General features: G+C 46.9%; 1 protein-coding gene across 1 annotated transcript in view; it reads right to left on the reverse strand.

The window, feature by feature from the left end:
* LOC138300803 (SPARC-like) overlaps positions 1-26,551 on the reverse strand; it is a 695,108-nt gene that overhangs the window by 109,293 nt on the left and 559,264 nt on the right. The window contains exon 7 of the mRNA XM_069240576.1: positions 6,692-6,804. Coding sequence (XP_069096677.1) covers positions 6,692-6,804 — 113 coding nt within the window. The remainder of the gene's footprint in view (positions 1-6,691; positions 6,805-26,551) is intronic.

The raw sequence follows: 26,551 nt of genomic DNA on the forward strand, positions 1-26,551 counted from the left end.
CATTAAAACACCCATGTATCACCTAGGGAATGCCCCATGACACAAAATAACATGAGGCAGCACATTGTGCAGCTTTGCTTTACATTGTGTTAGTGTCCAATGCAAATCACGATTTGATTTGAATTGGAAATCATATCACAACACTTTAAATAAGGTTTGCGCTGATAAAGTAATGCAACCCTGATGAAAAGTATTTTTAAATTTGAGCCCTTATCACTAAGGTGTGGTTCCTGTAAAATGATTGGTGCTTGAATGCTGAAATGAGGTTTATGTAGCTGCACACTATTTAAGGATCTACAACTCTGATTAAATGAATGTAAACATTTGAATGCAAAATTGGGACATCACAATATAAATCTTAGTTGTGGGGCTATCCATCAGTAGCTGGCCTGCAGATCAAAGAGTACACTGAGGAACATGAAGGATGAATTTGAAAGCCAGAAATCGGGATGAAGAATTGTGGATAATCCTATGTATCTCAACAAGAGGTTTGAATAGTGCTCTTTTCTTGCCAAGTAGCCAGTAGAGCATCCTTAAAGTGGGAGCAATATGGTCTCTCTGTAACTGGTCAATAGGTGGGCAGCAGCATTTTGCACCAGCTGGTGCTTTTGTAAAAGGTTTCTCTGGTTATCAAAGGTAAATGCCTTTGTTTGGTCCAGATGCGACAGGACTAAGGCTTGAAGTATGGTAATCTGAATTAACCTACAGTAGAACTTTATGCAACAGCTTAACTCGCCAAAACATAAGCTGGCTACCCTAAAAATCTGAAATTCCAGAGAGAGGTCAGAATCTACATAGACATCCAGAACGTACAGCTTTAGCTGAGGCTTGAACCAACAGGTTCCACTTTCCCCTAACATTTTTAGTGATCATGAGTTTTGTTTTTGCTGGATTCAGTTTGAGAAATGTAGAAGCCATTCACTGAGTACGTTGATTAAGACCTTAGCTCGTTTTGAGTAATTGAAAAGAGGATGTATAGGGGGTGATGCTGGCTTGTTAGCACTATTGGATGTCCAATGGTAGCGCAATGTGGCATGATAGAAGCAGTAGCGTACCTTGGATGCCAGGGGCCCTTGTGCAAGTAAAGAAATTGACCCCATTGTCTGCTGTTGGGGTAGCAAAAAATCACAACCATCATTGTTCATTGAGCCCCTCAGGGGGCTGGGTCCTGGTGCACTCCTCCTGCTGCATCAAATGCTAGCTAAGCCCCTGAATGGAAGTGTGTTGGACATGCCTGTCTTTTGTGTACAAAGTAGCTGTTAAGAATGTAATACTTGCATCTACTTTGTTGCAAGATTACAAAACTAACCTAGTCCATTCAAAGCGCAAATCAACTAAAAGTAAGTAAAATTTGCCACATGGTAATAAACATCATTTTTGTGTTTGGACTAGAAGATAAAACGAGTCACTGACCGAGCATCATGCACTTTGTTCGATTCTAGGACTTCCAATCTTTACATATACAATGAACATCCAACTAATTTATTTAACAAATCTGTTTTCCGGTAGCCGTAGTCTTTTACTGCTTAATGTGTACTAAAAATAAAATAAGAAATGGAATAAGCAGTTCAGCGTATAAAAAAAAAACACTCGTTTCTTTGCTGATTGCAATATTCATCTTAAGAAATCGTCGTCCGCCGTTTTGACCAAAGGGTGAAGATATGTGCTTCGGCTGCCCCATTACCAGAGAAGGGGTGGGAGGAGTCGATCTTTTGAATGACGCTAATTGTTCCCATCAAAGGCTTGTTACCCTGAATGAAGGCCAGGGGTAAAGGTCAGGTATTTACCGCCCCATCAGTCAGTGGGCCGAACCCATTCCAGCAATAACTCCTCTTCTTGCACTGCTCCTCCCTAAGGAGCAGCGCGACTGAAAGGGAGAGAGTCAGAGGTGTTCCACGAGAGAGGCGGACGGATAATAGGAAAGGAGGGGCAGGAATTTAAATCGCCCATCTAAAGAGAAAGGAAAGGATTGCAGAAATGAAAAGAGACATTATCATAAATTAAAACAAGACGCAGCTGAAGGGTATAATGTGATTGCAAATTCACCCACGATGCTGCATTTACCATGTGCATAAATGTTCGCCAGGCAACTGTGGCGCTTCTGTGCAAGACAAAAGTTACATTCTCATGATAATCTACACCCAATACTATCTGCGGTCTTTAAATTGAGATTTCATCCCATAATAAAGACACAACCTAAAACTAAGATGATGCAAATTCTCACTAGAAAACACCACCTGTTTACTCATAAATGTATGCAAAAATGTGGTAATATCATTATTCTAACACCTTTACGTTGGGTCGATATGGCACTGGGAAATCTGTGAACTACATTGTAGGACAGAGATATTGCTGGATAAGCTTTTATGAGAAGAACCATTACTATCCAGATTGGCTAATTTTCCGTTAAATCTTCTGACACAGTCCAGATGTGCCCAGGAGCATAGCAGCCATTGTGCTGGAACCCAGAACCCTGAGGGCCCCACTGAACCCTAATAATTGTTGTATTTTACTAACCCAGCCGCTGTCAAAGGGGCCATTTTCCTTGCTTGCACCAGGGCCCATGGCATCCTTTCTACACTACTACTTGTTTCCCAATCCTGCCACTACTCTTAATCCTACAACTTGGTATCTCATCAGCCCTGATTCCATGTAGGTTTTCAAACTCCTTTTGTGCTGTAGCCCTAGATGCCACATATATCGATATTCTAAGACGTGTGGTGATAAACACATCTCTAGTGCTCTCCAGCTAAAGTTTGGCGGTCACAACAGTCAAGATTTTCTGAAAGCAAATGCCCACTGACTACCAATCCATGAGACATTCTGTGTGGTAAGCACCAAAGTATGGATGCTATGCCCATTGTCCAAGAGAAAGCTCAGTATAGAAAGTATTCACCTAATCTGATGGTATAATAATTTACCGGACGCAGTGACTACCTTGCAATCATTAGCCCCAATCAGAATCAGGACTATATTGCAGGAGTGCCCTTAATGTCAAGGGGGACTGAATCTCTGAACTGATTTTCAGGCTAACCACTCACTCTGTAAATAATTTCATTTAGATTACTTGTATTTTATGTGAAATCTGACTTAAATCTTGTACTCGGGCACCTATACTGGAAACTCATCTCTTAGATAGTAGGTATCTTACTGTTCAGCCGTCCTAGTGATAAATTAGCCTGATCATCTACCCTAGTTCACTACAGGCTGCCTCTTTCATGTCAATGAACCCTGCTATAAAGCTAGCAATACCCCCAAAGTTATCTTCTTTGGAGCAGCATTGTAGTACTTTTTTGCTTGTAAAGTAAATTAGCTTTGATTGTATAAAATAGTTCTCAGGGAAGTGCTGAACATTGTTATTGAAAGGAAGTAGAATACGTCACAAAAACGTTTGAGAAACAAGGCTTTTGATTGCTTAGCCATCAGTGATCCAATTAATGAAGTCATGAACTCTTCATACCAAGGCCAGCAACTAGCAATATTTCAATGCAGCATGGAAAGTTTAGCAGATTGGGCATATCAACACTCCAAAGCTGGGGAAAGACATAGTGCTCTGCAGCACCCACGGTGTAGGCTAAGACTTCACAGCTCAGAGGTCCCTCTCTCATTCTTGTGCCTTTGTGTAGCTATTAAGGTAGACAGAGGAAGTTCCATTTTAGGTGCTCCTCATTACATTTTACTCCCGGGTGCAATAATTTTGCATTACATTATTGCTGCCAATACTTTGCTGCCTACTCAACTCATCCAGACTTCTGGTTAATTTATTCCTTTCTCCTTCCTCCCACGGGACAGTCGGAGGTTCTTCAACCTCCATGGTTATTCCCATCACCACCTTCCTAAAAGACTGCCAGCATGTCATGTTTGCATTGGTGTTCAAGCATAGGCTGATGGACGATCACAAAACCCATGTCGGGAAGGTTCCTATTAGGGTCCCTTCCAGCTCACCTCAGTGGGTGACAAGGCAAAGGGCCAATGAGACAAATGGTGAACACCTGTGTGATTCCTTTTGGCAAAAGTAGTCCCTAGAATGACTGTAGTACCAAATGATCTCTCCCTCATAAGCCTCCATTTCATATAACCATTACACATGATATAACACTTCTTAGCAACCCTCCCCCCCCCCAAAGATGCATCAATTCTGATGGATACCTGATCTGCCCAAAGTCCTTGAAAGGCCAAGATGAGAACCAGGATCTCCAGGGCAGGTGCACACCGTAAGGGCAGGGTTATTGGTTCCCTTGTCTTCGGAGTGGGTCCTACTTGTAAGGTTAATATATTACTAATATTTACACCACACATACATGCACTACCAGTGTTGAGGTAAGAAACCCAGCACTCAGATAGTGAACCCACTATTAGGGATAAAATATCCCTAAGTAGCCAAAGACATTCCCCTACTGGGAGAAAGGAGAAGGTAAATCTGGGTTAGGGCATCTTTAACAATAGGAAAAGGGACAAGCTCACACCTCCATAATTTGAGGTGGTGGTTGCAAGTGGGGCCTACTGGCTCTCTTTGCTGAGGACTGGCACTTATTTTTCCTTATGAGACTTTGACTCATAGCAAGAGAGGGAAAAATACACAAGTGGAAAAAGAAAGTGGTAGAGAAGGATGGAAGCACTGTGTCAAAAGGTGAACGCAGGAACCTGCAAGAATAAAATAAAAGGGCAGGGAGTGTCTGGTGGGGGATTAAAGATGCATAAGGTGGAATCAAGAATACGTACCCTTGGTATTTGGCATGCCAACATTCATTAGCGTAGCCACAGATTTCTGAACACAACTTTGGGTTCTGGCGCTTATTCTTTAAACAATTAAGCACTGCCATGCCTACTGAGGCAAGTACAACTGCCCTGGTAAGGAGGGCAATAGTATCATGAGAAAACTGAGAAAAAAGTCACAGTGCTACGAGACATAGAGACCATTAAAATATGTTTCATCTATGTGAGTTTATATAGGGTGCTACCACCAGTGAATGTAACACTTTGTCAAAGAAGGTGAACTGTGCTGGGAGAATAACCATGTGTTTTGCCCTTGTCTTAAGGACAGGACCTGTGGCTGTACCTGCCAGATTTCCATTTACTCTTTATTGCAACTTTCTTTGTGCTTGGTGCACTAAACAGGGGTATGCGTGTTTCAGGTTTCACTGTGAAGAATCACACCACCACCTTTGCCTAGGATACTGTTGGTATCATGCATACAACAGAAGCCTTGGAACAGGCCATTCATTGTGCAATTAATGGCAAAATGTTTTAAACCCAAACAGGAAGAAATGCCTTTTAATACACTTTGGAGTTCAAAAAACATATTGTATCCCCCAATGCCATATCATAATGGCAGTGGTACCAGAATGAAATTAGAAACGTGTGATTGAGTGAGCTAGCAATGTGTGACATTGGACAACTTGTGTGCTTTACAAACAGTAGCTCTGCCATCAGAGAAGGTCTTTGAATTTGCCACTTGCTTTTAAATCAGTAGAAAGCACAACATGATAAATTAACCATATAATAGTCTGAAAATCTCCCCAAAAATAACCATACGCACTTCAAAATAATAATATATAAAGTAACGTTTTCGTACACTGAAGAGGGTTCTGTGTTCTCCGGCATATTAAACCAGTTGATTCCTTTAGCTTGGGTGTACCATGGACATTTATCAAATGAACAGTTCTGTAGCTTTAAAATACCTGGATGAAATGACCTGACAGAAACTGCTTTGATGTTCACTCTGCTTGCATTGACTTTTAGATATCTGTTTGGCACATTATTACTCTTAGAAATCTGTAAAATAATGAAATACCAGATATTGCACACTTACTGGTGTACGGTTTCTGATGGGTATATATTTACAAGTGACTTGCGCTGCTGATGCATCATGTTTTGTGACTCACTGGTGGCGTATGCTGTAGACCTATATCTACAAGGCCACGCAAAGCCACTTTGCATGGCTTTTCATGGCCTTGTAGATATGGAGTAATGCAATGCAACACAAGTTACTGCTTTGCCTTCCTCTGCATCAAAGACTCTTTCCATGGGCATTGCAGTGGGTGTTCCCATGCAACACCCATGGATTTGGACGCATTTCCAGATTTACAAGGATTTGTAAACCTGGGAATGTGTGAAAAGCCTACACTTTTTTAACTAAATAAAGTTATTTCTCTTCGTTTTTCCCTCTTTCAATGTGTGCTGCATTCTGCAGCACACATAGGAGGAAAACGCCTCCAATTATTGTTTTTGTGCAGTAAGGTGTCCCTTCCTACAAAAACAATCATTCCTACAATGCAGACTCCCTTGCACCTGTATCTGCATTGGCACATGGAAGCCAACTGTGCACCAGCTAAGTGGAAGAGGACAGGAATGCACTGTATCACATAGATAAGGTGCATTCCTGTCCTTTTCTTTTGACACAGGGCATCGCAGCAAAAAGCCTTGCAGTGCTGCCCTGCCCAAAAATATTGTAAATGAGCCCCTAGGTGTGAAGGACTGCAGTTATGTGAACAGTGCACATAACAGCACAGAGTCAGAGGATGAACCGACATAGAGGGCAAAGGAACAAGTGGTCTGCACAAGGTGCATCCAGTGCAGGACCAAAAGTGATCACTGGTGATGTCACTGCTCGTGATGTAACAGAGGTCAAAAGTCGTGCCTTGCAGTTTAGTTGCGTCTCTGGTGCAGACCCCATTGCTTACATACTTACTGGAAGAAGGGCTTGGCACAGTGCTCCATGGGCAGATGCTTGTATTGGAGTTTTTTCAATTCCCTTTGACCGAGTTTGCCATTCTTGTTACGATCAGCAGTATGAAATCTTTCCTGCAAAGTAAGAAACTTACTTAGTGACAAGAGGAGTGGCAGGGGGGAGGACCATCAGTATTGGCATTGTAAACCTTTAATAAGTTATGTGGAAGGCAGAAGGATGTATAAAGGGAAAACAAAAATACAAGTACCAGAATGTAAATACTAAAACCTGCACCTAATAATTGGTTAAATCAATTGCTGGCATTTGCATGGGGTGCAACTTACTGGGGGTGCCAGAACGTCCCTCAAGCTGCAAATTTCCCTTCAATTCTAGAGGATGGTGACAAACAAATAACATGACGAATGAGGTGGCAACAACCTCTCACATTCCTCACTCAATGACAGAACCACATGCTGGAGTTATATCAGCTACTCCTCTTTGTACTGGCAATTACATAAGTGACAGTGCTCTTTCTGTATTAGATCACATTAGGCAACATTAGAAAATACTGTTGATTAATACGTTTAACCAACTTCCTTGTGTGATTTCGTTAAAAGACTGACAGGCCTGTCACTGGTGCCTGCGTTTGCAGCACTAGCCTCAGAAAACTTCCCAAAGTCATCAGAATGCGAATGGACATAAAATAGCCAATGTTATTTTACTAAAATTACGTTTCATTTTGGTTAATACATTTCACCATAAATTATTATATCCCTGTCAATTTCTCCCCTATATGAGGGACAGTTCTAAATTCAGAGTTGCTCGTTTTTTTACGTATTTGTCTTCTAGATATCATGGAAAATTCAGTTCTGATGAATATATTTCATTGGGGATGTGGAACCAAATTTTCCTTCTCATCCAAAATGATCCCTTTTTCAACTTCTTCATCTATTTACTTCCACAAAATGTCAATGAATAAGGATTTTTGGGAGAGGTTTGTCCTACATCATAAATTTTTGTTATATTTTGATTAAAACCATAAATAATAAAACATTCTCAATGCATCAAACATGCATTTAAAGATTTAATGGTAGATTTTACAAGTCGTGCAAAGATACGATTTGTATTCATTGCATATTAGAAAACAGCCAGGATTGAACTGGCACATTGCTTACAAATTCCACTGTAGCAGCACAATAATTCGTGTATAATAAATCAGATGGCCTTTTTTTCCCTCACGATATTTGTCTCATATGATTCAAAAATAAGTTTTTTTCAAAGTCCCTTAGGTAACACTATACATTATCTACCTGTGCGCACAATAAATTAGGCAGGGTCAGCTTCTCAACAACGAAACTATACTGGGATAAAAAAAAAAAATTCACCCCATTCATGATGTATCTATAGAATATAAACTTTGATGTGCAGGGGAATTCCTACAGTCTATGTTACTACAGTACATTGACTATAAATATTACACTAGACCCATTGCATGACTTAACTGTCTTCTGTCTAGGGACTTTGGTGACACATCATCAGTGTATTACATATTTTGCAAGAATGTTTATAATACTTTCAGACAGCATATGAAATAGGAGGAGTAGGTGTTGATTACAGGTGTTGCAAAGTCTATCTACAATACACTATCCCTGCAGACCTAAAAAAACAAATTGGTATTTGTCAGCCGATGCGGAGACCCAAACAGCCAGGACAAAACTAATAAAAAGTGGAGGGGTATTTTAGTCCTATTATCTACATGGATACGCCTGCGCCCCCAGGATCTAGACATATCTGCAATAGGTAGGGGTCTACAACTGATTTAAAGAAAGTGATTTTAGACTTCGTTCTTCATGTGCGACCCAATGGACTAAGGGTTCAAATACCCAATAATTTTTCAATAAATTATTGATTAACCAACAATGAATGCTCATTGAATTGCAACAGCTGGCTTCTAAACCACCAACGATATTGGTCCCCCAGGACAGTTGATAATATTATTAGTTAGAGCAGAGAAATGTAACCAAAGGCTTTGGGTATTGGGCAGTATTGTTCTCTTGTAATACAGAAGAGGCAGGGAATGGCATCTTGAATTTTGCAAACAATTTATCAGTGGTGTGCTATAGATTTCTTGAGCTTAGCAAATCCAAATTCTCATCCATCTAAATAAGGGGTTAGCACTCATTTTTATAAATAACATATTTGTGACCAATGTCCACGAGGAGAGGTAGAGTGGGTGTACGTTTAGATAAAACAATAATCTATTTTAAGAATAAATGATATTTAATGGCTAACATTTCTCGGTTGTTGTAACCCAACATTTCTGCTCCAATTGTTGCTGCATTAACAGCCTTGGCATGAAAGATCTTAAGTGTTGAGGTTTTGGCCCTTATCCTTATGCAAGGAGAGAATCTTTTCAAAACTCCATATAGTAAAGTCATCTTTTCTGCAAGGTTGTCAGTAATTTTTCAACTGTTTTCAACTGTTTCTTGACACTTAGTTAATTGGTAATCATAGTTTGTGCAATGTGATACTGTTACCTAGTACTACTAGAATGTGTGCTTTGCATTCTATAATGAAACTATACAATTGATGTCATCGAGTTCATACACTTAACTCTCCATTGAGGCCATTGCTTAATTGCACCAGTGGTATGGAAGTTAAATGTCATATGTGGGCTCCAGTGTGTAGTTACACCACCCACATATATGACAAAATCCAGGGTTACCAGGAGCACCATTGTGCTCTAGCTCAGATGCAGTTTAAAGTGGTGCTGTGACATATGGCAGGGAAATGGGCCTTTGCCTTGTGACAAAACCTATTTTATATAACGTATCTTTGCCCCGAAAATGTGTCTTTTAAAGCCACAGGACTGGGTGCTTAATATATACAAATGAGGTATACTAGATACTATGAATACTGTGCCCTCACAGTTAACTAAAGGTTGTTTTTATTGAAAAGGCAATGCTAAATGTTCCATGAAGAGACCTCGGCATAAATAAAATCCTCATTTGTTTTATATATCTGATTTGGAAAATTTTAGAGAAGAAATTATTTTTCACTTGGTTCCAAAAACCAAATTCAGTAGTAGAAGTAGATTTTGATAACATTAATGGAAAAGGAAATGTAAGATTTTTTATGTGTTGCCTGATAGAAGACTGGTTTACAATAGCTTGCCTCTCAGCGCAAATCCAGAGGCCCAATATACGGCCCTTGCTGGGAGTTAATGACCCTGCTCCCAGAGGACAATGGCTTGACTTCTGGGCCCAGGAAGGTAGGGATGTTGTTAACAGTTGCCCACATAACAGGGAATAGCTGTCTGGGAGGGGACAGTAACAGCTGACAAAACAAATTAAAGCCTTAGCACATCATCTTTTGACTTGGTGATGACGAAAGAGGCTGCCATGATGTGTACCCATTTATTCCGAGGTCCTTGTACCCATTTCTTCAGAGGGCTGGAGGAAATTCTCCAGTCAGTGGGTAGTGCACAGGAAAAGGCACGCACCATTGCAAATGGCTTACAGAGCTGCAAGCAGTGACCCAGTGTGGAGAAGCTTGGCACACACTGAACTAATTAGCATATGATCTATGTCTGGCACGTATGCGCATGGAGGTGTGATTCTGACCTACAGAGACAAATCACCTTTTTGCACACAGTAGATCTAATGTTGTTTTACCTTCACTGGAAAGTCAGCCAGCAGGCTTGTTTCAATGTGGATGTGTTGCAGAGACACACCCTGTGCACCGATAAGAAAGATGCGCAATTCCTTGTGGTCGTCCTGCACCATACCCCGTAGGAATACCACTGGGCAGAAATGCTCCTGTCATGGTGATGAAAACCTGTCTTCATCCTACAACTGTCTTCACCCTAGAATTACGTCCTCTGCCAGAAGACAGTAGCATCACACCATTTACGTGCAGTAATACACTTTATGGGTTCCCTGCTGCAACAAACCGGAGTAGAAAAATAAAATGGCCCTCTCTAGATGAACTTTTTCATTCTATACCAGTCGTTTCTGGTGCACAGTTAGTATTCTGTGTCAGGGCCGGCTTTAGCGCTAGTGGCACCCTGTGCAATAGTCTTTTTTGGCACCCCCCCCACCACATGACCACCTCCTCGGATTCACTTACTACCACCCGGCAAATGTGCCACGCATCTCTCAATAGCCCCCCTTTCACATACATTCATTTGTTTTAAAGCACTTGTAAAGGCTGGCTTTATTAATTCACTCAGCTATCCACATAAAATATAGCTCTGTTTTTTGCAGCAGGCATATTAACCATCCACGCTACTTTATGGCGAGTAAAAGCTGCCCCTAGACAAAACTCCCATCTCTCTCCTTAGCAGGACCATTTATCACAAGAGGTATCTTGACATCTGAAGGTTAGAAATACAAGGAACTTTTCAGCAAATCGCAGGATTCGTAAGTCATTACTAAACACACCTCACCCCTGAGGTCAGCGCCCCCCCCCCCCCCCAATCCAGGTCAGCACCCGGTGCGGTAGCACCGCCCTAAAGCATGGCCTGTTCTGTATATTACGAATGACAGTTACAACAACCAATGAGTGTTATGCGTGCTGATCAAAATGCCTCTTACAACAATTATTAGCGTAGTGAAACAGATCTTTCATCTTTCACTCTTTATGATAGAATTTCTGGGAGACTTCAAGGTGTGGTTCTGACCAGTCCTACAAATGCATACAAAAGTCAGTGGTGGTTTTTACCGTCAAAATAAGCAAACCGTTTTCCAAAGGTGTCGGAAAATATACCTCATGTGATTTCAGTTAAGTTAACCAGAAAACACCTGAAGAATGAAATCCTTGCTGTCGGGTAAAATAAAAGCTTACGAGATGGTTTTGTGATTGTATTGCTTGTTCCCCAAGTTTGCACGCCATCAGATCTAATTTAATAGTGTCTTTGTAACTATAGAGGTGGTAGCCGCAAAATAACAATATTCATTTTTTCAATTGTGAAATGAAGAATGGGTATTTTGTGCTTGCCTCAATGAAAACCTATGACCACCATGTTTTTCATCAAAAATGGTGGAATTGATTGTTAAATGGTTAAATACAAAAAATACACTAATACCTCTTTCATAGCTTTCAATAACTAACAACTAGCTCTTTACAAATTATAACTAACTTTCATAACTTTTTACCAATCAAAAACGTTTTTAATTTTGAGGAAGAACTATTCACCAACTAATCTCATGCTTAGTTACAATCCCTAACAATTAAGTGAATTGTCAAATCAAAATCTTGCAGGTTGACAATGTACCTTTTCACCTCTCACGCCCTTGGTCATGGAGGTTGGAGAGAGGAAGCACTAATTTGTAGGAAAGTAGTGTATTTTGTATCAGGCATGAATACCTCCTAATATGTCATGGAGGTAGCCTGGGGTTCTTTTAGAAGAGTCACCGAAGCAACTTAGTATACCGTAAAATATATCTGTTGAAGCCTTCATCATTTCTTTGTATTGTACCATTTAGTGTTATTTGCATGTAAAACCCCTTGGATAAAAGTGCAATAATAAATCTATTAAAATAATAATAATAGTCATAAAGGCAGGTCACTCCTCTCACCAGCACACACTGACAACGTTATTTTTCTTCTCTTTATTACATCAACCGAAAAGCACAATCATCCAGATGTGGGCTCCAGAACTGAGCATCAAGGACGGCAGACGGATGGCAGACGGCGGCGGATGGCGGCCAAGACCACGAACGTGCCGAATTGCAGCTCCCAGCCGGGGGCCATCTCCCAGCCTTGCCGCGGGTTCCACCAGCTAGGAAACCACAGAGGCTGAGGGGGAGTGATGCGGCGCCAAGTGGTGGCAGTGACCATGAGCACGGCGAATTAGAGCCCCTCGGACCCACCAGCTCAGAAGAGGCGCTGGTGGCGTGGCGCCGGGGGGTCTGGGGTGCAACGTGCGGCAGTTGCAAATTGCGGATCCTGGCCGGGGGCCGACCCCTCTTTTTTGCAACGCGACCCACCAATCAGGTCGGTGGCCGCAGAGAAGAATTGGTGACATCGGTGGGACACCGGCGGTGACTGCGTGGGACAGCATGCGGCCACAGGCTGCAGGTGCGGCAGGGTTGAGTGTTGTGCTCCTGAGGGTCCCGGATGCTTTTCCACCCCTGACTGTCCCTCCTGGCCCGTTTTGTGAGAGTGGAGCCACCAGGCACCCAGAGAAGTTGCAGGGACGCCGCGGGAGCTACAAGGTACTGTTGGTCTTCTTAAACGCCACTCCAATTATTTTCTCCTCTCACCTGGCCACCCGCTCTGCTCTAATCGTCTTTGGAAGTCCTCATCATCTAACAGAACATTCTCCATTTTAAAACAAGTGAAAGATCCAACATTGTCCCGTGGGTCACAATGACTGCAAACAAATTGAGATCTGAACAATTGCTTCCGGGGAAATACTTTTCCAAAACAAAATCCAATCCTTTGTGCAATAAAGCCACAGACACTTTAGGCCTAAAATGCTGAAATCAAATCTTTTCCTGATGGGACAAAGAGAAGGCCCCCCTTAATCCTTCAAAGCCTGGTCTCCCAGACTGCAAGGTCTTTCTTCCATCTGAAGAACCCCTCCCTTCTTGTCCTTATCCCAAGGATTCAGTCCTCCCTCACGTTCCGTCAGATCTAAACAGGAGCCCAGTCATGTCTCACACATCTTCCTTAATCCTTGAGCCTTCACTTTCTGTAAAGCTTCTTCACCTTCTCCAAGTACAATCCCTTAATTAAATCCCTTAATTAAATCATGATTTAACTAGCCTGGCTTTTGTAAAGGAAATTTCATCTCTTGAACTTGGTACTGACGCTCCTTTTCCATGCGCTGGCATAGAAAATCTTCCTGTGGACTTCACCCTCCCTGACCTCAATTTAGAACTCCATTCAAAGATATGGGTCCCACCAGGAAGCAAAATCTCCCCCACCATCTCCTCTACCTCCATCCATGGGTTTGCAGCTCTTTAGTAGGACACCCTCCAACCATTCCTCACTATGACCCTCATTACAACCATGGCAGTCGGTGATAAAGTGGAGGTAATACCTCCAACAGGCCGGCGGTAACAAAAATGTAATCATGACCATGGCGGAAACCGCTCAGACAAACAGCCACTTTAACTCACGACCACCAGGGTGGAATCAACAAGCACCAAAGCAGTAACCGCCAACTGCCAGGTGGAAGACAATGTACTGCCCACTCTATTATAACCGGCCTATCCGCCACCTTTTCCAGGGCAGTACCAACGACATCAAAAGCCTGGCAGAAACAGATCTCAGAAGTCAAAGGACTCCTCTGTGGAGACTCAGGAGAGAATGACAATGCCATGGAGCCTGAGTTGCAAGTTTTCCCCGTGCTTGTCTACCTTCTGCTTCATTATGAACACCAACACCGGCGAAGACGACCACTGTGAGTACTTCCGCATAGCACACAAGGGATGGGGAGGAAAAAGAGAGTGACACACACACGCAACACCACCCACCCCCACCCCCACCACCATACACACAACCAGAAGCAGCAACATAACATATCTACCCCGTATCCCTCAGGAATAATGCAAGGACAAAATGATTTGAAGAAAGTGAGAGTAATACAATGCAATACTATGAATAAGTGCATCAAAATCCAAACCTATATACATATTTACAAATGTACGGACACTGCCCAGTCCTCAATGTCTGTGGGCCACAAGACCACAACACACAGGCCAAGGCCACACCTCACTCCTGCAACAACACGGAGATAACACTGCAGGGGCATCAGGTCGAAAGTAGACAGGCACCTCAGGGGGACGGGAAATGGGGGGCACCTCAGCCGGAAGATGGTACAACACCACTGGTCCTGGAGGGAGCAACATGCCCTTTGTGCTGTCCTGGGGAGTGTAAGGCCACAGTCTCTCAAGTGGGTGGGTTGCCCACTGCTTGGTCCTGAGTAGTGCAAGGCCACAGTCTCTCTAGTGGGTGGTTTGCCCACTGCTTGGTCCTGGGGAGTGCAAGGCCATAGTCTTTTTCAAGTGGGTGGTTTGCCCACTGCTTATTCCTGGGGAGTGCAAGGCCACTGTCTCTCCAGTGGATGGCTTCTCCACTAGTTCTGGAGGAGGCATTGTGCCCAGTGTGCTTCATCCCGGGAAGGATGCGGTGAGTGGGTGGCTTCTCCACTGGTTCTGGAGGGGGCATTGTGCCCAGTGTGCTTCATCCTGAGGAGAATGGGGTGAGCGGATGGCCTTTTCCAGTGTTTCTAGAGGGGCCATTGTGCCCAATGAGCTTCATCCCGGGAAGGATGCGGTGAGTGGGTGGCTTCTTCCACTGGTTCTGGAGGAGGCATTGTGCTTAGTGAGCTTCATCCTGTGGAGGATGGGGTGAGTGGATGGCTTCTTCCACTGGATCTGGAGGGGGGCATTGTGCCCTGTGATGCAGATCTTGGGGAGTGCAAGGTCACAGTCTCTCACCTGGGTGTCAGACCCACAAGATTTGCAGGGGCCTGGCCGCACAACAGCCCATGGATGCAGGTCTTCACACTGTCTGCCGGCGGTGACGGCTGCTCAGTGGTTGCAGTGGTGCTGGTGGAGGTACTGGCAGTGGTGGGGGAAGGCTCCAGCCCTTCACCTGTAGCCTCGGACGGCTGCCCACTGGGGCTGCTGCTGCTGGCAGTGTTGCTGGTGGCGGTGCTGGCGGTGGTGGGGGGAGGCTCCAGCCCTTTCCCTGCAGCCTCGGACGGCTGCCCACTGGGGCTGCTGCTGCAGGCAGTGGTGCTGGTGGTGGTGCTGGTGGCGGTGCTCGCAGTGGTGGGGGGAGGCTCCAGCCCCTCCCCTGCAGCCTCGGACAGCTGCCCACTGGGGCTGCTGCTGCTGGCAGTGGTGCTGGTGGCGGTGCTGGCGGCGGTGGGGGGAGGCTCCAGCCTTTTCCCTGCAGCCTCGGACGGCTGCCCACTGGGGCTGCTGCTGCTGGCAGTGGTGCTGGTGGCGGTGCTGGTGGCAGTGCTGGCAGTGGTGGGGGGAGGCTCCAGCCCCTCCCCTGCAGCCTCAGATTCCCTGTAGCAGCTGGGAGTGCCTCCTTGCCCTTCCTTGAAGCAGCTGGGGGTGCCTCCTTGCCCTTCCTTGACACAGCTTCTGGTGCCTCCTTAGCCTTCATTGCAGCACCTGGTGCAGGCACCATTTCAGTGTGGCTGCCTGGTGCCCAGTATCTTCTCCCACCTGGAGTATCTGTCAACACTTCTGTGGCCTTGGACTGGGTGGCTGAGGCGCTTGCCTGGGTTCTCACCACCCTGGCCCGACGTGAAGGACGGGGGGGAGTGGTAGGGAAGAGGTCAATGGTGGAGAGCAAAAGCTTCTTAGGGACATTGGGGCAGGAAGAGGGTGAAGGTTTGGGAGTGGAGGAAGAGGAAGTGGTAGTAGGAGGTATCTGTCTGCTGATTTTGGGTTCAGGTTAATCGGCTGGATGATATTGTGAGGTGGATGGCTGTTGGGTGTCTGAGTGCTTGCGTTTGTGTACTTTGGGAGGAAGGGCACAGACACAGTGGGAGAGAACACAGGGGACGTGCGCATGGATGTGGGGGTGGTGACTGCCAGTGAGGGGCGTGTAGTGATAGGCGTGATGGTGGGAGTGGTTGAGGATGTAGTGCATGCAGGTGTGATTGTAGACACAACTGTGAGGGAGGTGGATGAGGAGGAGGAGGAGGAGGGGGACAGAGTGGAGGCAGTGGATGTTGGTATTTCTGCATCTGGATGGTGTTTGTGTGAGTGCCTGTGGGTTCATGTGTGGTGCTTGTGTTTGCCTGAACCACTCCTGTGTGTTGTCTTGTGTGCATGCTGGTCTGCCTGTGTGCTTGGGATAGGTTGGGGTTGAGGTGAATGGGATTGGGTAGAGGAAGTTGGAGGAGGAGGCTAGAAACAGGGACAATGGCTGCCATCAGAGAGGAGGCCAGAGCCTGGATTGATCTCTGTTGGGCTGCCATGCCAGCGTGAATGCCCTCCAGGAATGCATTCGTCTGTTGCATTTGGACTGCCCGCCCTAGATGGCATTCACAATGGTTGACTGCCCAACAGAGATGGATCGCAGGAGGTCAATAGCCTCCTCACTCAGGGCAGCAGGGCTAACTGGGGCAGGGCCTGAAGAGCCTGAGGCAAAGGAGATACCCACCATCCTGGGTAAGCAGGCACGGAAAACACGCTGAGGGTCTGCTGGGAGGGGGTGATGGCTGTACCTGTAGTTGGGGTGGGCACAGAGGTGTCCGCCACCACCAGGGAACTTCCATCGGAGGAGGTATTACTGTCCAAACTGCCCACCTCAGTCTCTGCCCTGGTCCTCCCCTCGCCCTCCATCCCACTGGTGCCCTCACGGTCTGTGGATTCGGCCTCCTGGGCCCTGTGGGATGCAGCTCCCTCCATTGCCGGTGCCTCTGCTCCTCCGCCAGATGATACTAATGTACAAAAGGACAGGGCGACAAAACAAAAAGGGAGGGGAAGAGACAAAGGATACACTTGGTCAATGGCGTCAACACCACCATTGGCGTGCACGACACACCCACAGGGAACAGTCCTACGCACTAGGCAATGCACTACCAGTCACAATGCTAGTCACAAGCCCATGGACATAGACACCTAACGCCAATTGCAGCATACCTGAGACCCACAGACCCCTGCCCAGTATTGGATGCCTACTAAATTGGTTGGAGAAAGTTTACATCAGACCCTGCCCAACATGGGACCTACCCTGCAATGTCCTGCCTGGCCTAGGGGCACCCATAGGCCCCCATCCCTTAACCAGATACCACCCCACCACGCACAAGTAGTATATTGGGGCACTGTACTCACTCCCTTGCATCTGCTGTGATGCCCCCAAATGCCCATCCAGGTCTGGATTGGGAACCGCCAGTATGCAGGCCATCAGGGGGGTCAGGGTTCAATGGGCACCCCTTCCTCGTTGGGAGTCCATCACCAGCTGGGCCTCCGCCGTCTTCCATGCCCAGCATCTCAGGTCCTCCCACTGTTTCCGACAGTGGGTGCTCTGCCTGCCGTAGACCCCCAGGGTCCGCACATCCTTGGCGATGGCACGCCATATTCCCTTTTTCTGATGGGCGCTGACCTGCATGGAAATTGACACAGGGAAAGATATTAGTCCGACCGTCCTGCCTGTTACACTCATGGCCCACCATAGCCCTTCACATCCCCTTACGCACAGACATGACCAAACATACATGTAGCACACTGCCCAGGGCCCTTCCACCAACCCCCTCCGCACGAGGCCTTCACACACAGCACTCCATGCATTCATGTCCCATGCATCGTGTTCACAGTGTACTCACATGTTGGTTTGGGGGCCCATACAGCATTCGGTACTGTGGTAGGACCCCATCCACCAGTCTTTCAACTCTGTCACGGTGAAGGCAGGGGCCCTTGGACCTATCCAACAACATACTGTTACAATCACAACATGCAATGAAGTGTAGTGTTTGGATATATGAGATACTGACCAGCTGTTCACAATTTAGCCCCATAAATTGCAACCACGTTGGATGAATAGGAAATGGAGACATTCCCCCGTGTACAGGCCCATGGTGGACTTGACAACAATGAAGGACAGGCAGATTATCCTCACCTATAGACTGGACAGGGCCACAATCACAGAGCTGTGTGCCCAATTGGAGCCTGACCTGAAATCTGCTATCCGTCACCCCACCGGATTCCCCCCTCTTGTGCAAGACCTATCTGTGTTCCATTTCCTGGCAACTTGCTCCTCCTGGGCTTGGAAGCAGGAATGTCACAGCCAATGTTATCAATAGTGCTGACCAGAGTGTTGTCTTCCCTAATTAAACAAATGCGCAGTTATATCATTTTCCCCCAGGTGGAGGATTTGGCCACAGTGAAAGCTGATTTCTATGCAATGGGACATATCCCCAACATTATTGGGGCAACTGACGGTGCACATGTTGCATTTGTCCCCCCCCCCGGAGAAATGAACAGGTGTTCAGAAATCAAAAGAGCTTTCACTCAATGAATGTGCAAATAGTCTGCCTGGCGGACCAGTACATCGCCCATATCAATGCAAAGTATCCTGGGTCTGTGCTTGATGCCTTTCTCTTGAGGAATAGCAGCATCCCATATGTGATGGCTCAACTCCCGAGGCACCGGGTGTGGCTAGTAGGTGAGCCCTGGTTCTCAGCCAGTGGATGTTGGTGTATGGGTATGGTGTGGGCCCTAAAGGTTGGCGTGTTTCTAACAGATGTCCCTCGATATTTGCAGGTGACTCTGGTTATCCCAACCTCTCATGGCTACTGACCCCTGTGAGGAATCCCAGTACAAGGGCAGAGGAATGTTACAATGAGGCACATGGGCGAACAAGAAGAATTATAGAGAGGACATTCGGCCTCCTGAAGGCTAGGTTTCATTGCCTCCATCTCACAGGTGGTTCCCTGTGCTACTCACCCAAGAAGGTCTTCCAGATCATCGTGGCATGCTGTATGTTGCACAACCTTGCCTTACATCACCAGGTGCCTTTTCTGCAGGAGGATGAGGCTGGAGATGGGCGTGTGGCAGCAGTGGACCCTGTGGACAGTGAAGATGAGGAGGCAGAGGATGAGGATGAGGACAACAGAAGTGCATTAATTCGTCAAATACTTCCAATGACACACAGGTAAGACAGTGTAAGTTCACTTTTAATTGACAGTTTTGTGTTTGACATTGTCACTGGCAGGCTGATTTTCCCACTTCTATGGCCACTCACTGTACCCTTTGGCCTCTACTTGCAGATATTTGTGTCCCACTATCGCTCCTGGTGTGTTGACTGCAGCCAACTACAGGTCATTCCTATGTATACATTAATGTACAGTTGTATTGCGGTGTTTATACCTTGTTAAACGAATACATAGTTAAATCATTTGACATACTCCATACTTGCATTTTTTTCAAAGAGTGTTTATTTAAGTGCTAATAAGTAGAGGGGGATGTGCAATGGGCTGGGTTGATGGTGGAGGAAAGTCCAGAATAGAGTCCAGTCCATGTGGATCACAGGTGCATTGTCCAAGGGGGCATAGGAAGGGGAGCAATGGCAGTTCAAGGTGGACAGGGTGACAGGGAGGGACACAAGGGTGACATTGAGGAGAGTCTAATTCCCTGGCGGGGGTCTTGGCAATAGTCTCTGGCTTCTGCCTGGATCACAGGGAACATTTGCGGGTGGTTCTCCTTCTGCAGGGAGGGGTGCTGGTGGCCTGTTGGTCCTGTGGCGGGGCCTCCTGTCCACTAGCAGCAACGGAGGTGGAGGGCTGTTCATCGGTGTGGCTAGTGGTAGGGGCCGCTGGTGTGCCACTGCCTCCCTCGTAGTGTTGGTCATGTCTGCCAGCACCCCTGCAATGGTGACCAGGGTGGTGTTTATGTCCTTCAAGTCCTCCCTGATACCCAGGTACTGTCCCTCCTGCAGCCGATGGTTCTCCTGCATTTTGTCCAGTATCTGGACCATCGACTCCTGGGAATGGTGGTATGCTCCCAGGATGTTGGTGTGTGCCTCCTGGAGAATGGATTCCCTGGGCCTGTCTTCCCCCTGTCGCACAGCAGTCCTCCCAGCTTCTCTGTTGTCCTGTACCTCTGTCCTCTGAACCGTGTACCCACTGCCACTGACCTCAGGTCCCTGATTGTCCTGTGTTTGTGGGGTGGCCTGGGGTCCCTGTAGTGGGGGACACACTGCTGTCCTGGGGACAGAGGTATGGGCCTGCTGGGTGGGTACTGTGCTGGTGTTTCCTGTGGGGGGAGGCTCTGTGGTAGAATGGGACTGTGCCTTGGTAACCGACTGTCCGGAGATCCCTGATGGGCCAGGTTAGTCATCCAGATCCAGGAGTCCAGAGCTGCTGTCATCACTGTGGGCCTCTTCCGGGGGGGGGGGGGGGGGGGGCGGATGTTGCTGGCACCTCCTCTCTGGTGACGTTGGCTGGGGGACCTGTGGGGATGTAAACGCAGTGTCATTGTTTCTGCATGTGACATCTTGTGCATGGGTGTGTAGCCCTCTAAGGTTGTTTTTGCCCTGGGAGCTTTTTGCCTTGTGTGAGTTGTTATTTGGTGGGCTAGCTGTTTCCCTCTAGTCTGCATGCTTTAGTGATAGGTGTCCATGCAGGTACAGACATTGGTGTTGCATGCAGGGCTTGGTATTGGGATGTGTTGTGATGGTGGGTGTGTGGGAGGTGGTAGAGTGATGGAGGTGAGGGCAAGGGTATTGGTATGTGATGGCATGCATGTAGGGGGTGATATTAATAGAGATTTGACTTACCAGAGTTCAGTCCTCCTCCTACTCCTGCCAGGCCCTCAGAATGCATGATTGCAAAGACTTGCTCCTCCCATGTTGTTAGTTGTGGGGGAGGAGGTGGGGGTCCACATCCAGTACTCGGTACAGCTAGTTGGTGTCTTGATGCCACGGAACGCACCTTCCACCGTAGGTCGTTCCACCTCTTCCTGATGTCATCCCTTGTTCTTGGGTGCTGTCCCACAGCATTGACCCTGTCCACGATTCTCTGCCATAGCTCCATCTTCCTTGCAATGGATGTCTGCTCCACCTGTGATCCGAATAGCTGTAGCTCTACCCAGATATGTCCTCTACCATGACCCTTAGCTCCTCCTCTGAGAACCTGAGGTGTCGTTGTGGTGCCATAGTTGTAGTGTGAGTGGTGTGGGTCAGGGTGTGTAGGGTGATGTATTGGGGTGTGTGATCTAAGGTGCGTGGTTGGTGTATAGGTGATGGTGGTGTGCAGCTGTGGTCTTGCTATCTCTCTTGTGGCACCTGTTTGTATTCGTAAAGGGTTGTGGGTAATGTGTTTTGTTTTTTTATAGTGGTGTGGGTGTGGTGTGTGAATGGGTGTCAGGTGTGTGTAGTTTGAATTGTCCAATGTGGTGTTGTTTTGTATGTGTGTGTGTATTTTGAGCGTGGCGGTATGTACCGCCAATGGTTTACCGCCATTGAATGTCCGCCATGGTGATTCGTGGGTCATAATATTGTGGGCGTAGTTCTGTTGGCGTAGCGGTGTGGGTTTTGCTACCGCCAGTTTATCACCGACCTTTGGGCTGGCGGACTTGTGTGTATGTGGCTGTATAGTAATGGATTGCTATGTGTGTGTCATAATATGGGTAGCGGTGATCCGCGGCAGTATGTTAGCAGCAGTCAGCATGGCGGTAAGCAGTACTTACCGCCAATGTCATAATGAGGGCCAATGTTCTCACCTTTCAACAACATCCAACCTGAATCTAAACGTTAACCCTTTAAACAGTAACCCTGATCAAAATATTTTGGTCTCCTCTTCGCTCTTAAGCTTAGAGCGGCTTTTATCTTCTATTTTGAACCTTCTAGGAAGATTGGTTGAAGGATCTGACTGCATTTTTAATTCAGTAACGGCCATTCTAAAAGAAATGACAGCTGGCAATGGAGTAAATCCTGGATTTTTCATGCAACATTGTAATGACCTTCTAGCATGGCATCAGACTACCGAAAACAACATGTCATCATCAGGGCAGTGCGCGCTCTACGGGCGACTAGAATGCAAAAACCTAACAATTTCAAGCTAACATAATTTATGCATTGTGTTGATATGATGTTGTTTAACCTTTTGCATTACAGAGTTTAATCCTGAAGACTTATGTTCAGCATGCATATAAACACTGTTCACATGTAATGTACTGCTGCAGGCTTTCAGACTGTTTCAGGGTGTGGTCCCCTTCCAGGGCCTTCTAGAAGCATTCCCTGCAGCATGCCTGGGTGTGGTTGGTGGGCTGGGCTAAGCCTCTATAAAAGGGAGCCAACCCAGCTCCACGTGCTCACTATTCAGAGGTCCCGGTGCAGAGCAGCAGCAACTTCCTGAGCTCCTGTTCCGGAGGCCTACTTTGATCTTCCAGGCCTTTGCTCTTCATTTACATTGGTGATCCTTGATCAGGGTGGTAAGACGGAGGTCGGGCTGGGCCTCCGATCCCGTTTTCGAAGGCTTTTGAGTTCTTGGGCCTAATTTTCATGTTGAGAGATTTTACCTCGTGCGTGTGAATGTGCTCTGTGTTTTTCTGGCATTTACATGTTAATATTCGAATCGGCAAGACGCGCGATTCGTTTCCTCGTGCTTTCACCCTTGATATGCATTGTGCGCTACCATTTCTTGGCAGTTACATGGTGGCATTCGAATCGGCAAGACACGCAATTCAATTCTTGTGTCTAATTCATGATATTCATTGTGTGTTACCATTTCATGACATTTATTGGCTGACATTCGAATCGGCAGAACACGCGATTCATTGCTTGTGTCTAATTTTGATATTCATTGTGTGCTACCATTTCATGACATTTATTGGCTGACATTTGAATCGGAAGAATGCGCGATTCATTTCTTGTGTTGAACTCAAGCTATTCAGCGAGCATTACCATTTCATGGCATTTACTGGGGGGTGCTCGAATCGGCACTACGCGCAATTAATTTCTTGTGTTTAAAATCACAGTGTTCATTATGCGCTACCACTTCATGGCATTTACTTGGTGACCACTGAGTCGGCAAGACGCGCAATTTATTTCTCGAGTCCAACTTATGTTATTCATGGGGCACAAGCATTCCATGGTATTTACAACCTTTGTGAAAATCTGGAATGTGCGCAATTCATGTTCCTGCAATTTTTAAAAAACAAAAAAATGCTAGAGTTCTAGATGTGATGTATGTACATAATACGTTCCTCAAGCACGATTATATGATGGTTTAGAAATCATTCAGATTATTTCCTGATCCTCATGCAAAAGATAATACTTGAATTTGAAAGTTGCATTTAACCTTTCTTGATTCCCTCACAGGTATCTAGTCATCTTGAAGCCTAGTTTTTAAGTCTATGCTTAGGTTGTCCATGTTTTCAGAATGACAATGCTTAGAGTTATAGCCTAGTACTGAATAATATGATATAATCTTGAGATTGTGTGTTTTAACCTTTTTGCTTCCTACAGGTCTCCTTCCCAGCTGTTCCCTTCCTAATCCCCTTTTCCCCACTTGGACTCTCTTAGACTCTGTGCCAATTCTAATCAGAAAATTGGAACTGTCTTGTGGTGGAAGTGTTGGGAACGTGCACAGACCCTGAAGATCTGGTGACTCTGACAGAATAGTGAGCCCACAAATTATTATCCTCCTGGTTTGTGTATGTTCTCAACATGGCCACACTGGACGAGCTAGTCAAGGCTATCACTCAGCTCCAAGCAGAGGTGGTATCATCAAAAGATTTGGCAACTAGCCTAGCTGAGAGAGTGAGTCAGTTACAGGATAAGGTAGAGAAGAAGGAACAAAATCCCACAGGTGTGTCTTGGCCAGGTCCTTCTTCTCAGACTTCTGGAGGCAATTCGATAAACATTTCCCTCAATGTTCCTTTAGCCATTCCTTTAGCTCCCCCAGAACGTATCTCAGGCGTCCCCTTGAAAGCGCAATCTTTCCTGGTTCAAGTGGAATTACACTTCACCTGCAGACTACATACTTTCCCCGATGCCCAGTCCAAAGTAGCTTTCTTGTTATCATATCTGACTGGAGATGCAGCTACCTGGGCTATTCCTCTTGTGCGTAAAGACAGCCCCCTGCTGTACAACTGGTGAAATTTTGTTCGCGAGTTTGAACGAGTTTTTGATCGTAGAACTGTAACATTGTCAGCAGATCGAGAATTACTGGACTTACGACAAGGGAATCAGGACTTAGGGGATCATTCCAACCCTGGCGGTCGGTGTTAAAGCGGCAGCTAACCCGCCAACAGGCTGGCAGTTAAAAAAATTGAATTCTGACCTTGGCGGAAACTGCCAACAGAGACCGCCACTTTAACACTCCGACCGCCACGGCGGGACAAGCAAACAGTGCAGCGGTCACCGCCAACAGACAGGCGGGAGACAATGTACCGCCCACCCTATCACAACCCACCAATCCGCCACCTTTTCCCGGGTGGTAGCCCCGCGGATAAAAACACGGCGGAAACAGACATTTGAAACGGAAAACGCTCACCTCCATACACCCCATGAGGAATCTGGACAGCATGGAACCCGAACTACACATCCTACCAGCTATTGTATTCCTGCTCCTCTACCAGGAGCACGAACGCCGGCGCAGAAGACAACGGTGAGTACTGCACCTACAACACAGGGGAGGGGGGTGGAGAAAATATTACGGGGACACACATACGCGACACACCCACCACCACCCTCACCCACTACAACACACACATCAATGCATAGCAATACATCACTGTTACAACCCCCAAACCCCCCCGAAAGAATGCAAAGACAAAAGGAAATGATCATAAACAGTCGAAAATATTGTATTATTGGCTTATAAAAATACCACACATTTAAAACTAATATATACATAAATATTAAAAGTCCGATAATTTTAGCTGTCATTGTCCGCGGACCACTGGGCCCAAATCACATGGGCAAGGCCCACACAAGATACCTGACACCAACGGAGAGAACACTGCAGGGGCATCAGATAGAAAAACTACAGGCACCTCAGGGGGAAGGGAAGGGGGGGCACCTCAGCCACATGAGTACACAACGCCAGATCCACGAGGGGCCTCCATGGCCACTGTCCCATCCTGGGGAGTGCAAAGCCACAGTCTCTCAAGTCCAGACAGGGGGTGGTTTGCCCACTGTGCCATCCTGGGGAGTGCAAAGCCACAGTCTCTCAAGTCTCTACAGTGGGTGGGTTGCCCACTGTCCCATCCTGGGGAGTGCAAAGCCACAGTCTCTCAAGTCCAGACAGTGGGTGGTTTGCCCACTGTGCCATCCTGGGGAGTGCAAAGCCACAGTCTCTCAAGTCTCTACAGTGGGTGTGTTGCCCACTGTACCATCCTGGGGAGTGCAAAGCCACAGTCTCTCAAGTCAATCCAGTGGGTGGGTTGCCCACTGTTCCATCCTGGGGAGTGCAAAGCCACAGTCTCTCAAGTCTCTACAGTGGGTGGGTTGCCCACTGTGACATTCTGGGGAGTGCAAAGCCACAGTCTCTCAAGTCCATCCAGTGGGTGGGTTGCCCACTGTTCCATCCTGGGGAGTGCAAAGCTACAGTCTTTCAAGTCTCTACAGTGGGTGGGTTGCCCACTGTCATATCCTGGGGAGTGCAAAGCCACAGTCTCTCAAGTCCATCCAGTGGGTGGGTTGCCCACTGTTCCATCCTGGGGAGTGCAAAGCCACAGTCTCTCAAGTCTCTACAGTGGGTGGGTTGCCCACTGTCATATCCTGGGGAGTGCAAAGCCACAGTCTCTCAAGTGGATGACAGTGTCCACTGGTTCTGGAGGGGGACTGGTGCCCAGAGTGCTTCGTGCAGGCCTGCCCGACACAGATGCGGCACTGCCCCTTCCGCCAATGGGCCAGCGGTGCTTGAGATGGCGGTGCCCTGTTCAGCGGTGCTTGATACGGCGTTGCCCTGTTCAGCGGTGCTTGATTGAAAGGGCCCAGTTCAGCGGTGCTTGAGATGGCGGTGCCCTGTTCAGCGGTGCTTGAGAGGAAGGGCCCAGTTCAGCGGTGCTTGAGATGGCGGTACCCTGTTCAGCGGTGCTTGAGATGAAGGGCCCAGTTCAGCTGTGCTTGAGATGGCGGTGCCCTGTTCAGCGGTGCTTGATACGGCGGTGCCCTGTTCAGCGGTGCTTGATACGGGGGTGCCCTGTTCAGCGGTGCTTGAGATGGCGGTGCCCAGTTCAGCGGTGCTTGATTGAAAGGGCCCAGTTCAGCGGTGCTTGGGACGGCGGTGCCCAGTTCAGCGGTGCTTGACACGGCGGTGCCCAGTTCAGCGGTGCTTGATTGAAAGGGCCCAGTTCAGCGGTGCTTCAGACGGCGGTGCCCTGTTCAGCGGTGCTTGATACGGCGGTGCCCTGTTCAGCGGTGCTTGAGATGGCGGTGCCCAGTTCAGCGGTG

The sequence above is a fragment of the Pleurodeles waltl genome, chromosome 6 (genome assembly GCF_031143425.1).
Source record: "Pleurodeles waltl isolate 20211129_DDA chromosome 6, aPleWal1.hap1.20221129, whole genome shotgun sequence".
NCBI classification, from domain to species: Eukaryota; Metazoa; Chordata; class Amphibia; order Caudata; family Salamandridae; genus Pleurodeles; species Pleurodeles waltl.